This window comes from Taeniopygia guttata, chromosome 7, assembly GCF_048771995.1.
Source record: "Taeniopygia guttata chromosome 7, bTaeGut7.mat, whole genome shotgun sequence".
Lineage (NCBI taxonomy): Eukaryota > Metazoa > Chordata > Aves > Passeriformes > Estrildidae > Taeniopygia > Taeniopygia guttata.
The window spans coordinates 27,593,366-27,608,742 of record NC_133032.1 but is presented as its reverse complement, the minus strand read 5'-3'; the positions used below and the strand labels follow the sequence as shown (position 1 = coordinate 27,608,742).

Sequence of the window (15,377 nt, the reverse complement as noted above, 5' to 3'; positions counted from 1 at the left end):
AGAATGATAAGGTTCCCTGAGCTCTTTTTGGTTTTTTTCAGGCCAAACATTCCTAATTTCAACAATCTTTGTCAGTGGGCTAAAGCTTGAAAATGTTCTTTTATCACAAGTATGAAAACATGTATCTGGGGAGATGAATAAGATGAAATGAATGTCCTTACCTGTATTATTCAAATGCAAAAGAAATACACAGGTGAGTAGGAGTTACAACTCTATAGCTGGCTTGTGATAGAGAAGGAAGGATCTGGAGGCTGCTGCTGGTTCCAATTTGGATGCAAGCAGCAGCTCTTTGGCTGTGTTTTTGTAGGTTCATACTCAACTTTTTCACTTGGCAGAAATGTATGGCTTGGTTTTTATTTGGGGAGGAAGAACAGGAAAGTATTAAACTGGGCTTATTTTAACTGTGGAAGATGCATGCACACCATAGTGAAATATGATGTTAGTAAAGTTCAATGAGCTTTTGGACTACTCACTTGTCATTTATTCAATTACTTATAAAGCAATCAATGTTCATACAAACTAGAGTAACAATCTTAATTTTTGAGATATAGCAAAGGAGGTGGAAAAAAGTCAAGAAGCTCAAGTTATGTTAAGCCTGATATTTCTGTGGTTACTTAGGATTTTTTAAATGAAATATTGTAGACAGTGCTGACTTGTGTTAGCTCATAACTCTAGCCTCAGCTAGTTCTAAATCTACTGCTGGATGCAAATTAGAACCGAGTTGCATAAATTTCTAGAAACCAGAAATAAAAAACTGTTCTTCAGGCTTAGATGGATTAATCTTTTAATTATGTATTATATTTATGGTAATCTTCATGTTCTCTATTTTTTTCAGATCATAATGAAAGGAGGCAACAACATGGGAATAATTTTTCCTTTAAATTGGAAGACACAGTGGCTTATGCCACAAATGAAATAAATGTCACAGGGGAAGGAAACAATATGGCTGGCTCATCTTACAGTGGAATCGCAGTGACATTAGCAGGAGCATGACTGACATAAGGCAGCAAGTTGTCCCAATAGCTCAAACAAAATGGGCTCAATTTTAGACTGAATTCCTCCTGTGTCAGGCTCCCACCGCTGTGTGCTGCTGTGTCTTTACTGATGGGTCAGGAAATTATTAGTTATTACAAATCTGACCCAATGTAAACCAGTGCCTGTCAATCAGGGAACCTCCTAGGCCTTCCATGGTCTGCTTTGTGACTCTGAGCCCAAAACCAAAATCTGGAATTGTTTTCCAGTATTATGCAGCCTATGTAGATTCCAAACTGAAGAACCAAACCACTCCATCCTTTTTGAGCATACAAGCAGTAATGTGTGCCAAATGGCTGGTATGGCTACTCAGCACTGTGAGCTGCAGAATGTTCTGAGTTGGAAGGGCCCTACAAGGATGACAGAATCACAGAACTGTCAGGGCTGGTAGGGACCTCAGGAGATTAGCCAACCCAACAGCCCTGCCAGCAGCAGGTGACACAGGGACACATCCAGGTGGCTTTGGAATGTGTCCAGAGAGGCAGGCTCCATGCCCTCCCTGGGCAGCTGTTCCAGTGCTCTGCCACGCTCAATGGAGAGAAGCTCCTTGTCTTGTTGAGGTAAAACTAATGCTTTACTTTATGCCATAAATATGGTGCATCATGTCCCAGCTCTGAGCCTGACACAGGACATCCTGAACTCTGTCAGGCTGGGGGCTGTGAGCCCTTCCCTGGGGAGAGATGCCCACAGTGAGCAGCGGAGTTGGGATTGATTTATCACCTGGGGGTTGATGCATCCTGGGAGATGCTGTTTGTCCCCCTGACATTTAATTGTCTGTTTTGTGTGTCCTTCAGGATGCAGTAGATTCTGTTACAAATAACCAGATAATATTTGCTTTTGCATTTATGTATTGGGTTTTGCACGTTGGTATTGATTACAAGTATTTAGATATAGTACAAATCATAACTCTCTCTTTTTAGCTGCTTGTTAATATGATATAATCAGCTTTAGTATTGGTCACAGAAGTAGCAGTGTCATAAATATAATATCTATGTATCACTTACAGAAATAATAGTATGATTAATGTATTGTTCTATAGACCTTAGCAAAACAGAAGATGTGAAAAGGCTTTTGTGTAACTAAGAGTGTAAGGTCATCCACTGACTGACCCATCCAAGTGATAAGATAACCATGACAAACCAGGGCAGTGGAGGACAATTAGGAAATACCACATTAAATTTAAGGAGGACATACTAAATCCTTATCAGGGGATGTGAAACAGCAGGATGGAGACACAAGAAGAAATAAAATATATTGACCTGATGCATAGCATGTCATGCAGATAAGCTAGAGTGTGAAGAAGTCAAACAAAGGAGTTCCTGAAACGTCAGAAAGTTCACAAGAATGTTTGAATAATGTATGAAACACATGAAGATACATGTGATGTAACCATATAAAGATAACACTGTCTGTATGTACTGGTGTGTTCTTTGACTGCTGGCCAGGAGCACCCCAGTGCTGGGTTTTGTCTCTTCTTTTATCCTATATTAAACTTTGCAAAAATTCTTTATCCTGAACTCTGTTTCTCACAATCCTAAGTGGAAAATCACTCTGCAAAAAGCCATTGTCTACAAAGAAGAAAGCAGAGTCCTGCAAGAATCAATTTGATTGGAATAAAGGGATTCCCCTTTATGCCATACCCCTCTGGGGTCTCTCCCGAGTTTCTGGAGCACAAATATTCCTTTAATCCCAAACTCCTGGCCGCGGGTCACTCTCTGTCCTTTCCCTGGTGGCCGAGGCACTTGGGAGGCACAGCCTTCTGCACATTCTTGCCTGAATATGGGTCCTCCCGCATTGAGCATTGCATGACCACTAAAATTAGCTTTAAGCCCAGCCTGGACGAAGAAGTTAATACTCGTAAACCTATTAAGCCTGTACATTTTTCCTAGAGTTCAAAAGCTCAGACTGTGCTGGGTTCTGCAACACACATGACCCACACGGCCATCCTTACAGAACCAGCCGGGCCGTTCAGACTGAGTCGCTGTGAGGGCGGTGACAGCCCTTTCTCCATCACACAGAAACCTCTGACAGCAGAGCAGTGTCCCTTTCCCTTCACAGAGAAACCTCTGACAGCAGAGCAGTGTCCCCTTCTCCATCACACAGAAACCTCCGCCTGACCAGCAGAGCGGTGTCCCTTTTCCCTCACAAGGAAACCAAAACCTCTGACCAGCAGAGCAGTGTCCCCTTCTCCATCACACAGAAACCAACGCATACCAGCAGAGCAGTGTCCCTTTCTCGTCACAAGGAAACCAAAACCTCTGACCAGCAGAGCAGTGTCCCCTTCTCCATCACACACAAACCAACGCATACCAGCAGAGCGGTGTCCCTTTCTCGTCACAAGGAAACCAAAACCTCTGACCAGCAGAGCAGTGTCCCTTTCTCCATCACACAGAAACCTCCGCCTGACCAGCAGAGCAGTGTCCCTTTCTCCTCACACAGAAACCTCCGCCTGACCAGCAGAGCAGTGTCCCTTTTCCCTCACAAGGAAACCAAAACCTCTGACCAGCAGAGCAGTGTCCCCTTCTCCATCACACAGAAACCAACGCATACCAGCAGAGCGGTGTCCCTTTTTCCTCACACAGAAACCTCTGCCTGACCAGCAGAGCGGTGTCCCTTTCTCCTCACACAGAAACCTCTGCCTGACCAGCAGAGCGGTGTCCCTTTTCCCTCACAAGGCAGTGTCCCCTTCTCCATCACACAGAAACCAACGCATACCAGCAGAGCGGTGTCCCTTTCTCGTCACAAGGAAACCGCAGCCTCTGACCAGCAGAGCACTGTCCCTCACACAGAAACCATCCCCTCTGACCAGCACTGTCCCTCACACAGAAACCTTCCCCTCTGACCAGCACTGTCCGTCACACAGAAACCATCCCCTCTGACCAGCAGAGCACTGTCCCTCATACAGAAACCATCCCCTCTGACCAGCACTGTCCCTCACTCCCCCTCACGCATTCCCCCCGCAGAACCCCGCGCGCGCTCTCGTGACGTCACGCAGCCCCGCCCCCGCCCGTGACGTCTCCCGCGGCGCGCGCCGCCGGCCCCAGCAGGCGATTGGGCGATTGAGCGATTGGGCGATTGGTTGGGCGGGCGCGTTCCCGTCGTGCCCCGCGGAGCCATCGCTCCTCCCCGCGGCGGCGGCGCGGCCCGAGCGCTCCCGGCCCGACCCGGCCCGGCCCCGGAGCCGCCCCACGCCCCGCCATGCCCCCCAAGAAGCAGCAGCAGCCGGCGGGGGGCAGCAAGAAGGCCGACCAGAAGAAGAAGGAGAAGATCATCGAGGTGAGGAGGCCCAGGCCGCCGCTCTCCCGGCGCGGCCTCTGGCTGGGCCCAGCCGCTCCCTGCGCGTTCCCGGCGGAGCGGCCGAGGCAAGGATCGCGGAGCCGGAGCCGCTCTGCTCCCGGGGGGCTCCTGTGCGCTGCCGGGACCCGGCTGCGGACGGGACATTGTGCTGGGCCTGAGGACGCTGTGACAGCGCTGCTGTGCTGTCTTTTCCCCTCGCCCTTTCTCGTGTCCGTGTACGCTCAGAGTACACCCGGCTGGCTGCGCTGTAGGTTTGTGTTTTTGGGGGTAGGACCAGGTGGTCTCCAGAGATCGCTTCGCAACTTAGTGATTCGTTGGTTCCTCCCTCAGATTTGCGGTGGGTTCTGTTACAGTTTCACTCGTGTGACCAGATTGAAAAACAAAACCTGTTAGAGGGGTGTGTGTATTTGTCTATGCTCTGTGTGTGAATTTATGCTGAGAATACAGGCAGAGTAGTTACAGAAATTTAAATAGTTGCTTGAATTATTGGCATGAAGGATGCTGCTCAGGTGAAATACCCGTGTAATGAGTGTTCCTTTAAATCTGAGGTTGTGGGTTGTTGTTTCTGTGGTTTTTGGAAAGGTCAGGTTAGAGCAGTTGATCTTGTGTTCTCCTGACGTTGGAGTTCCTGAGGTTTTTGCTGAATGTAGCTGCCTCAGAAAACAATTCTTCTTTTTATTACAAAGAAATGTAGCTGAAAGATGAAAAACTGGCATTAATTGTTAGCAATAGATTTTTATGTAAATCAAATACACGTGCTGTACTTACAGTGGAAATCAAGTGTGTAAAGGATAAATTTTCTTTCCCAAGTCATTGTTCTGACTTCTCCAGTTAATGCCAAATTACAGAGAAGCTGCTGTTCGTAGGGAGCATGTTGTAAGTGAAAACAGCATGAGTCTGCAAACTTGGACCTGTTTATTTTGTAATTAATTTATAATATACTTTTGGATTGTTTGACTTCCAAAACCAGATTTGCACTGATCTATTTTCACTGGTAACTTTTTCTTTCAAGGAAGAGAATGTTGGTATCAAATCAAAGTCATGGATAAGATTTTAAGGCAGGTATTTTGGTTACAAAATATAACTTCTGCCTCAGATACTCATGTGAAAGTAAGCTGGTTTTTTTGTTGGTTGGTTTTGGGTTTTTTTGTGTTTTTTTTTTTTTTTTGTGATTTTTTTTTTCATGGATTTGGTATAGAAACTTCTCCTTTGCAGTAAAGCTGAAGATACAGAGGAAGAATTGGTTTAGGCAGTAAACAGGAACTTCAAGCACTGGATTTTAGGAAGTAGAGACACCTGTCCAGACCTGATGTAGCTAAAGACTTCACTTCAAATTAGTACAGTTGGAAAAGAAAAAACTTCCAATACTTGAAAATGAAAAGCAATATGTCACATGTGGTAATAGAAATGTGGTGTGTGTTGCATAGATGCTTGTCTGAATAGTCGAGGACAGAAGCAATGAGTGATTTCAGGTAGCTGGAAGAGAAACCAGCAGTAGTTATGGCTAATCAGTTGTCCTGTAGTCCTTAGCTCTTCCTTGGGTAGTCTCCAAAAACATCTTGTCCTGTTGCCTTGAGAGGCCTGAGCACGCTGTGCTTGCACTCTCACGCTGATAGCAGGCACGAGGAGCTCCTCTGATAAAAACAAGAGCTCCCACAAGGCCACCTTCAGGAGGTTCTGGTGAAAAGCTGCTTCTGAAGATGATTTGAGGAGTCTAAATTTTGTCCATACTGTTTCTTGGATTGCTTGTATTGTTTGAGGAAATAATCTTTTCCTGAAAGCCTGAGAGGAGTGGCAAGGGTGGGGTTTCTGTTGTTTTGGTGGTTTGGGGTTTTTTTTTAATTAATATGGCTTTATTTATCTCTTGATTTAGGACAAAACATTTGGCCTAAAGAATAAAAAAGGTGCAAAGCAGCAGAAGTTTATCAAGGCTGTGACTCACCAGGTTAAGTTTGGTCAGCAGAATCCCCGTCAGGTAAGCATTTATTGTGGAATGTTTTCCCACTGCATTGTCAAATATCTTTCATTCTCTGTACAGATGATCAGGTACTGAAGGAGAAGGCAGCTGAGTTGTTCCTTGCCTCATGTGACTGGCTCAGACCTAGCTGACAGTTGTCTAGCTGTAATTGTGTACCTGTGTAAAGGTGGTACAGAGTGTGGGGGTTTGTTGGATTTGTTTCTTGTTTGGTTGGCTTTTGTTGTGAGAAAAGAACTGCATCCCATCCAGACTCAACTAGTCGGGGTGAGTGTTTGTCTCCACAGTGTTCTGATAGCAGCATAATTCAGTTTAAGGTATGCCTGGAATGAAATAGTAGATACTGACTGTCAGCAAAGTACAGTTGCACCTTTTTTCTCTATTTTATCTTTAATTCCCACCTTATTTGAGAAATAGTGAGCAATTAAAATTAACAATAGTTGTTAGTAAAACTGGAATTGAAAGTAGATAAAAGTATAAACCTATATGTTCACATTCTTCTACCTACAGAAGTATGTATTACAATTTTAAGTGGACACAAGTCTGTCAAGTCTGCATCTATTTGGTGAACTCTGGTCAATAAACCTGAAATTTTGAGCTGCTGCGTGAAACTTGTCTCTTCTATATGATGAAATAAAATGAGATGCAATATTTACATTATACTCAGTCAGAAAGCATGAATTTCATGGAAATGATCCAGGTTTCTTATTCCTACAGTGCTAGGACAGCTGCTGTTACATATTTACCCAGCTTTCTGTCCTATGAATAAGCCTGTAAAATAATAACATGTACATTAGCTCAATTCATGATGTCATGATACATTTCTTGCGTAACAAGGATGAGCTAACATGGAAAGCCCAACTTGAAAAGTGAAGTTGGTATTTGGGTCATTACATCTAATAATTTTTTTGTTGTGGAAAATATTCCTTGATGTCACTTCAAAAACTTTGGTGCTTTTCAAACAGTGTTAAACTTGTGTATGAAATGCCTTGATCTGTGGCATGTATACAGATACCAATATGTAAAATAGCCAGCCTAAAATAGTGCCATTTCTCAAATGCTGGTAGCTACCAAGTGTTGGATGTCACGACCAAATTTTTAAACCTGATTATACCTCTCTTGCCTTATAGAATAGCTTTCAGTTAGGATTGTGTCTGAGAAAGAACTTTTTAAAGCAATTTTCCTCATGTCACAAGATTAAAATAGAAATGTTGTCAGAGTTTTAGCTTTGGTAGTGGGTGTTTTTGGGTTGTTTTTTTGTTTTGTTTTGTTTTTGCTCCTTTTTTGATTTTGTTTCTTCTTTGGTTTTGGGAGATTTTGTTTGGTTTTTTTTGTTGGTTTGTTAATTTTCAAGCTTTTAGGGCTCTGAAGAGAAAAGCATTCTTAAAGTACAGTTTTCTGTAGCTGACATACGTGGGTCTGTGTGTTATTTAAAATAGTGTTTGTGAACTTCTAATAGGAAAACTAGCCAAGCTGCTAATTCCTTTCTAAAACAATTTGGTGTATTTTTGCCAAATTCACCATAAGAACAAAGATATGTTTTTAATATCATACTGTATTTTAGAAAAGATTACCCACATACTTGTTTGTGCACCCACATACTTTGTTAGTCTCACTGGCTTCCATAAGGACCAGAGTCAAATAAACATGGAATCCTTCCGGGTAGAGAAGACCTCTAAGATGATTGAGTCCAGCCATTAACCCTGCACTACCTGTTCACCACTAAACCATGTTCCCAAGTGCCCCATCTGCACATTTGGAACACTTACAGGGATGGTGAGTCCACTAATGCTTGACCCACCCTTTCAGTGATAAAATGTTTCTTAAAATCTCATCTAAACATTGTGTGGGGTAACTTGAGACCATTTCCACTTATCCTGCCACTTGTTACTTGAAAAACAGATGGATCCCCACCTTGCTAAAACCTCCTTGCATATCTGATCTAAGAATGTTTCTCCCATGTGCTTTTTTATGTGCTTTCATCCCACTTTGGTATAGACACACCTGCTCTGGCTTACCCAAGAAAGGGTCAGGAATTTTTTTTTCCTTATCCATGCAGTTTTTGCTTCCCTGGATGAGCTTGTTTTCAAGTCTTTGGTCCTTAGTTAAGCAATGAAACATTCATATGTTGAGTTGATCCAGCTGAAATAATGTTCTAAAAGCACTTCCAACTTCTATGGACAGATTTGCTGGAATTTCTACCTGTTGTATAGATCAGAAGAAAGAGCAAAGCAGCATGTAGGGGAGTCGAGAGAGGCTTTTTTCCTGCAGATCTAGAAGGAGTTGCACTGCAAAAGGAGAAGTTTCAATGCCTCTCATTGGCTTTCCTTCCTGCAAAGGCGCAGTAGGGGTCACTGTGACACTACAGGTACCTGCCAGCACCTCTCCTCTCTGGCAGGTTTATTTTGCTAAATATTTTGCTGTCCCTCCTGTGGGACAGGTCAGTGCCAGTAAAGGGCACCAGCTGCACACACAAGAGCAGCAATTCTGAGCCTTGCAGGCATCACAGGTTGTTTCATTCCTGCCCTTGTAAACTGATTTGGAATGATTGGCTGCTTCAATGTGCAGTTTGAGTGAAGGGAGTCCTGGCATCCTACTTTTATGTTTATAGGTTGCTCAATCAGAAAGTGAGAAGAAATTAAAGAAAGAAGATAAGAAAAAAGAATTACAAGAATTAAATGAGCTCTTCAAGCCTGTGGTTGCTGCACAGAAAATTAGCAAAGGTATGACTAAGTGATTTCTCTTAATTTATGTTTTCTTATTCATATACCTACTTGAGGTATAATAACCCTTCAAAAACACCAGTTATTTTAATTGAATAGATGTGACTGTTTGCTCCTCCATCTAGTATGCCAAGTATTTTGTCAGTCATGACTTGACATTGTTTTGGCAAGTCCCCTGGGGTCAGTAGATCATTAGAATAGTAAAAGCTACATTGATGTTGTCAGCACAGCTGAAGATACTTGGCTGTGTTCTGATTCATCAGATGCTTCTGGATGTGTGGAATGATTTTTTTATGTGTGTGATGGTATTTCTTTAAAACAGCGTGTCTCCCCAGGGAAGTGTGAAAATCCAAAGAAAGAATATAAGATCATAACTGTTGTCTTAACAGAAGACTTGTACTCAAATCAGAACAGTAAATGCTTTCTTGTTACTGGTCTCTCTCAAGGTTGGTTATTGAACAAACAAATTTTGTGATGTTACCAAGTTTTTACTCACCTATCTTCTGGAGCTTATGTGCAATAATTTTTAACAAAAGAGGTGTGGTTTTCATAGACTTAAAGCAAACCTGATATTTACTCACTGTGGCACTGATCAGCAGCAAAAGACACTTATGTTTGTGACCTGCAGCTTTCTGTATAAGTTTTCTCTAAATCAAGCAGTTTTTGGCTTTGAGTTATTTCAGAAAACTTATATTACCCAGATTCTTAGGTTACATTTTAAACAGGTGTTGCTGTACATACTGAAATCACTTTCATTCAAACCAAAAGTGAAGCATCATGTGAAAACCTCAAGCCTAAAATCTTCCATGATAACTTAATACTACAAGTAAAGTATTTCTGATTTAGTCATGTCTCATAAATACACTTACACCTGCTTCTTTCATTGCTAATGACCTCCTAATGGTCAAATGATTTTTTTAGTAGGATTATTTTTACTTAAACTGTAATTAGGGTGATTGTATAGTTCATATTAGAACAGCAGTTGCTTATTTTGGGGTCTCTAATCAGCCATTTTCTTTCTATTTTTAAAGGAGGAAAGTGGTTTGAGTGAGTGTGGGTTAACTTACTGTAATTTATTGTAGTGTGGTGTTGATCTGTTGGGAAAAGGTTGACATCCAGAAAATGCTTTACTCTGTACTAGGGGCAAGAATAGCTTCATGTATAGGGAGGAAGTTGCACAGGATGATCTCTTTGATGTATTGTAATGCACAAATGAATAATTTGCTCATGCACACCATATTTATTTCTTTGAATAGTTTAGTGGCAGCTCTGATAGTTAATGTCAATACCATGCAGTAAAAGTAAATTTGGGAAGTTCAGGGCATGAATTATGTACTTACCATGGACACTTTAAATATTTAATATTTAAAACATATTTTCATTCTCTACTTATCCTTGGTATTCTCAGAATTGCTAATGTTAGAATTGCTTAAAAACAGTATTAAAATATAAAAACTTCCTTCACTCAGGTGCTGACCCAAAATCTGTAGTTTGTGCTTTCTTCAAGCAAGGCCAATGCACTAAAGGAGACAAGTGCAAGTTTTCTCATGATTTGTCATTGGAAAGGAAGTGTGAAAAACGAAGTGTCTACATTGATGCAAGAGATGAAGACCTTGAAAAAGGTATAATAGTTGTAGAAAGTTACTGCTAAGCTATTCTGATTCTGAAACTGGAATTTTAAGATTGAGTGTCTTCTGTATTGTGGTTATGATCCTGAAGCACAGTGACTGTGGCTGTGTCACGTATTCAGTGGTACAGGTTGCAAGTTTAGCAGTATTTGACCTTTCTTGCAGTTGCTGTTTCCCTCTTCAACTCTGTAGAAAGGAAAAGGGGAAGTGCAATGAGCAGCCAGAGTTGCCTTCCAGAGCTGCTACTAGTGTTTGGCCAAAGGTGCACAGTTCTACATTTAGGGGTACTTGGTAATTTTTTCTGTGACTTTCTCTCCCCAGGTGACTTGTTGGCAAAATACTCTGGATTTTACTTTTATTCGGCAGGCATTAGAGATTTTATAGAACTTGTTTTTTTCGCATTTCCTTAGTCTCAGTCTTTATTTGAATTTTAGCCTATGTCATCGTAAATGTATGTGGTGGGATCCCACAGATTGACTGCTAATGTTGTTATTGGTGATTTGCTTCTTTAGGTGGAAGTTTCTTTCAACTTTAACACAGATAATTTGGTGTTATGTCTTTCAAGCCTCAAGTTAGATTAACTGTATTTCTGAGTGTTACCCTCCAACCTTCTCTTTTGTTCAGTTGTCTTGTTTTAACTGAAATACACTTTATACATTTCAAAATTAAAATTTCTAGGGCTTTTGAGGTAATTGTCTTTTGAGTGGCATAGGAGAGTTTGAAAACAATATTTTAAGAACATAAATTTATATTCCCTAGTATAAGCTACTTAAAATGTAAGAATTTGATATTAAAACTGTTACTGGGCAGAAAAACAGCCTGCTGGCAGTGTTCAGTATTTGGAATTTTCTGTGACACCATCTGTTGTTTTTTTCTAGATACAATGGACAACTGGGATGAGAAGAAACTGGAAGAAGTAGTGAACAAGAAGCATGGTGAGGCAGAAAAGAAAAAACCCAAAACCCAAATAGTATGTCTTCTATTATTTTTACTTTTTTTTTTTTTTTTCAATTGAGCTGTACTAGAAGGAATTAAGTGCAGTGCAGTCTGGCATTAGATGTGTTTATCATTATATAAAAATTTAGAATGGAATATCATAATAATAATAATATTCTGAGTAGATGGCTGGCCTGATAGTATTTCTTGTAATATCTTTAAAAATTAAAAAACCAAAACCACAAAGAAAAACACGACTCAACAGCAGTTTTCAGTCCATAAAAAGTTTTATCATGTATGTTACAAATGGATAGTAGGTGAAGTGCTTTATATAAATGCCCAAGGTTTCAGCAGTATATCAAACACATTCTAATTGCATAGAAAATCCAAATATTGTGATTAGTGAAATTGCGGTGACTGTGATACTTACTGATTTATCTATGTACTGGGTGACATACAAGCATTATAAGCTTTTGAATTTTCACCTAATTTATGAATTGACAGTAATTTGTAATTCCTGGACTCTTAAGTTCAACAATATTTTTTAGTTGGTTTAATGCCTTTTTCATTCTTTGGGACTATTTCACCTAATTTTCAATACCAAGTAATTAAATAATCCACTGGTACAGCCTAAATTTGCAAAAGTTAAAACATTGTTGTGGCTAAATATAAACTATGAATTGCTTGTTAAAGGTCCTAGGTTGCCATCTTTACCTCAGGATCCAGAGCTGGAAGGTTTGACAACATGGGAGGCAGATGCAATTTGTGTTGTTTAAAACTGCACCAATGTTGGTGAGCAGAAAGAGATGTGCTGCTGGTTTTACAGAAGTGCAGAGTTGCCAGGTCTTCTGTCATCTTGTCTTTCTTTAATTGGAATCATATTGAGGAAGCAAAAGCTGTTGACTACATGAGTTTTAGATACTCAGTTGCACTACTTTGCCTACTATTTTTAGTAGCAATGTAATTCACATGTTCCTTCTGTTCCGAGCACAGCTGAGTTGGACTTACTGAATTTCTGACAAGGGATGTAAAATGCTGGGGATGGAAAGAGGACACAGTGCTAACAACCACTGGTTTTATACAGGTCTGCAAATACTTCCTTGATGCTATTGAGAACAACAAATACGGATGGTTCTGGGTCTGTCCAGGTGGAGGAGACAACTGTATGTATCGCCATGCCCTCCCTCCAGGCTTTGTACTAAAGAAAGACAAAAAGAAGGAAGAAAAGCAAGATGAAATTTCCTTAGAAGATTTAATAGAAAAAGAGGTAAAGTTGTTAGACAGCTATCTTTTGGTGGTAGCTGCTTGTATTACTCTGAAGAGATGCCTAAAAAATTTACTAATTTATAATAAAAAACTATTAGATGTTTTTAGAGCTGTATAAGCTAGGGCAAAGGATGCATAGCATTGTTTCATGTTTTGTTTAGAAACTATTATTTACTGAATAGAATTAATTATAGCTCCATACTTAGTGCAGCTGTTGCTTACCCCTTTTTTAGGAGGCTTCCATTTCTTAAATGCTGTTTCTCATTTATCCATTACAATTTCTTCTGTGGCTTTTCTCATCCCCAGCTCAGTGTCTCCTTAACTCTCTAATGAGGCAGCAACACCAAGAGCACAAGACCTTCTGAAGGTGTTACTGTTCTGCTACTTTGTCCCCATTGCTTGGCAGTGTAACTTGAGCAGAGCTGAGCTCTTGTCTTTATTTCCTCCTCCACTTTTCCTATACATTTTCATGCTAACTCGTCTCACTAACTAGAAAATCCCATGTTGAGTCAAATGTTAAGAAAAGAGTAATTAAATATACAATTTGTTATAGCCTTTGGAAAGAGTTTCTAGCATTAATCAGCCTCTTTTCTGGACAGCGTGCTGCCTTAGGACCAAATGTTACCAAAATTACTCTAGAGTGTTTTATTGCATGGAAGAGAAGAAAAAGACAAGAAAAAATTGATAAGGCTGAGCAAGATATGGAGAGGAGGAAAGCAGATTTTAAAGCTGGCAAAGCATTGGTGGTAAGTTTTACAGTCCAATTCTTAATTGTAAGAAGAGCAACTAAATAAAGTTTTGTGAAGGGGTAGCTGGCCTGAAATAGTTTTGCTTATTATTGTGTGCCATTTTAGTTTCCTTTTTTGTGGTTTGCTTGTGGGTTTTTGTAAGCAGTGTAAATTCCATGAAGTGATAACTGAAGGTTTCTTTTGCTGTGAATAGATCAGTGGACGTGAAGTATTTGAGTTCCGGCCAGAGTTGGTTGATGCAGATGATGAAGAAGCAGATGACACACATTATGTTCAAGGAGCAGGAGATGATGATGAGGTAAAGGAAACAGGATTAAATCAAAGAATATTTGAATTGCATTCAAGTTTGAAAAATGTCAGCTTGAAAGCCCTTACAATGAAATTGATAAGCTTGGTTGTTAATACTGCCACAGAGTATATTTTATCAGAAGGTCCTGTTGAAGGTGACAAATGTTGTAGAAATCTTGCAGAAGTGAGGATTTTTGTGGAAAAGTAATTCATTCAGAGCATCTTGGTTAATTTTCCAGATGGAAGACCCTGTGTGCATAAATGATATAGATTTGAACCTGTATGTCCCCAAGGCAGTAGAGGAGACTGGTATTACAGTGGCTAGTCCAGAGCGATTCAGCACATACACTTCAGTAGAAATGGATGGTAAGTTGTAATTTTTTCCAACCTGTCTTCATAGTTGATTATCCAGCCTTGCATATTAACCAGGTACATGCATTTTGGCCAATATAAGTCTGTATGAATTTCAAATAAAGTAGCTTATTGATAGTTGTAAACGCATGTTTAGTAGGATTGTGGATTCAATTGGTGATTAAGAAGCTTGTGACACTGAAATGCCTGAGAATTATGTTTATTTTCAGATAATAAATTAAGTGAAGCTTCTGGTGGTGATATAAACAACAGCGAGGAAAATGATTTAGAGGAAGATAATGATGGAGATGGGGACTTGGAAAATGGAGTCATTGATGCAGTTCCAGTTGATGAAAATCTCTTTACGGGAGAGGACTTGGATGAACTAGAAGAAGAACTAAACACTCTTGATTTAGAAGAATGAACTAAAAAGCTCCAGTGAGGAATTAAACCTATGTGAAAACTGACTACATTTTTTTCTCCTTTTTGAATAGAATTCTTAAACAAGATGTTTATGGTTATGCAGCTGAATATGATGGGCACGTGATAAAGCAGGAATGTTTTTTTCAATCTCATCTACTCCAGTCTTGGCTATGCTCACAGTAAAATGTTAAGAGTAGTTCAGAATTACCTGACAGCTGAATTTGCAGACAGAGAGATTAAAACTTCCATCTGAGAGTAGGAAGTGTAATCGCTTTGCCAGTATGCAAGTGGGCAATTTGACATAAGGTACAGTACAAAAATACAAGTATACATTCTTCACCAAAACTGCATTTTTATTAGTGATTGTGTTGATTTAGAAACTGCCTGAAGTGGTTTTTAAGCATGGTACTCTAATGGAGCTGATGCAGATTATGCTTCTTTAAGTGGTGATTAGCTTTATTTGATCAGCTGGATACTGAAGATTGTGAACTGATATTTCATACAATACCAGTACGGTGCCCTCTGTTTAAAATGTTTTAAACTTTCCCACCACCTTTTGCCAATAAATCTGTAAATAAAAATTATCAACTTTAAAATATCTGTGTTGATTTTTCTCTGCTAAGTTAGGATATCATACCAAACTGTTAAGAACCGGATTTTCTGATGGAGTGGTAGATGTTTTTCTCTGCAGTCTTGATACAGAAGTGAT

At 40.2% G+C, this 15,377-nt stretch overlaps 1 protein-coding gene across 1 annotated transcript; it reads left to right on the top strand.

Moving 5' to 3' along the window:
- Positions 1-4,108: 4,108 nt before the first annotated feature.
- Positions 4,109-15,264, top strand: ZC3H15 (zinc finger CCCH-type containing 15). Its single transcript, XM_002196137.6, has 10 exons — positions 4,109-4,308; positions 6,203-6,304; positions 8,916-9,027; positions 10,497-10,649; positions 11,534-11,625; positions 12,676-12,858; positions 13,457-13,603; positions 13,800-13,904; positions 14,134-14,260; positions 14,476-15,264. The coding sequence occupies exons 1-10, from the start codon at positions 4,231-4,233 to the stop codon at positions 14,667-14,669; spliced, it is 1,293 nt and encodes a 430-aa protein (XP_002196173.4). The 5' UTR covers positions 4,109-4,230; the 3' UTR covers positions 14,670-15,264.
- The last annotated feature ends 113 nt before the right edge of the window (positions 15,265-15,377 follow it).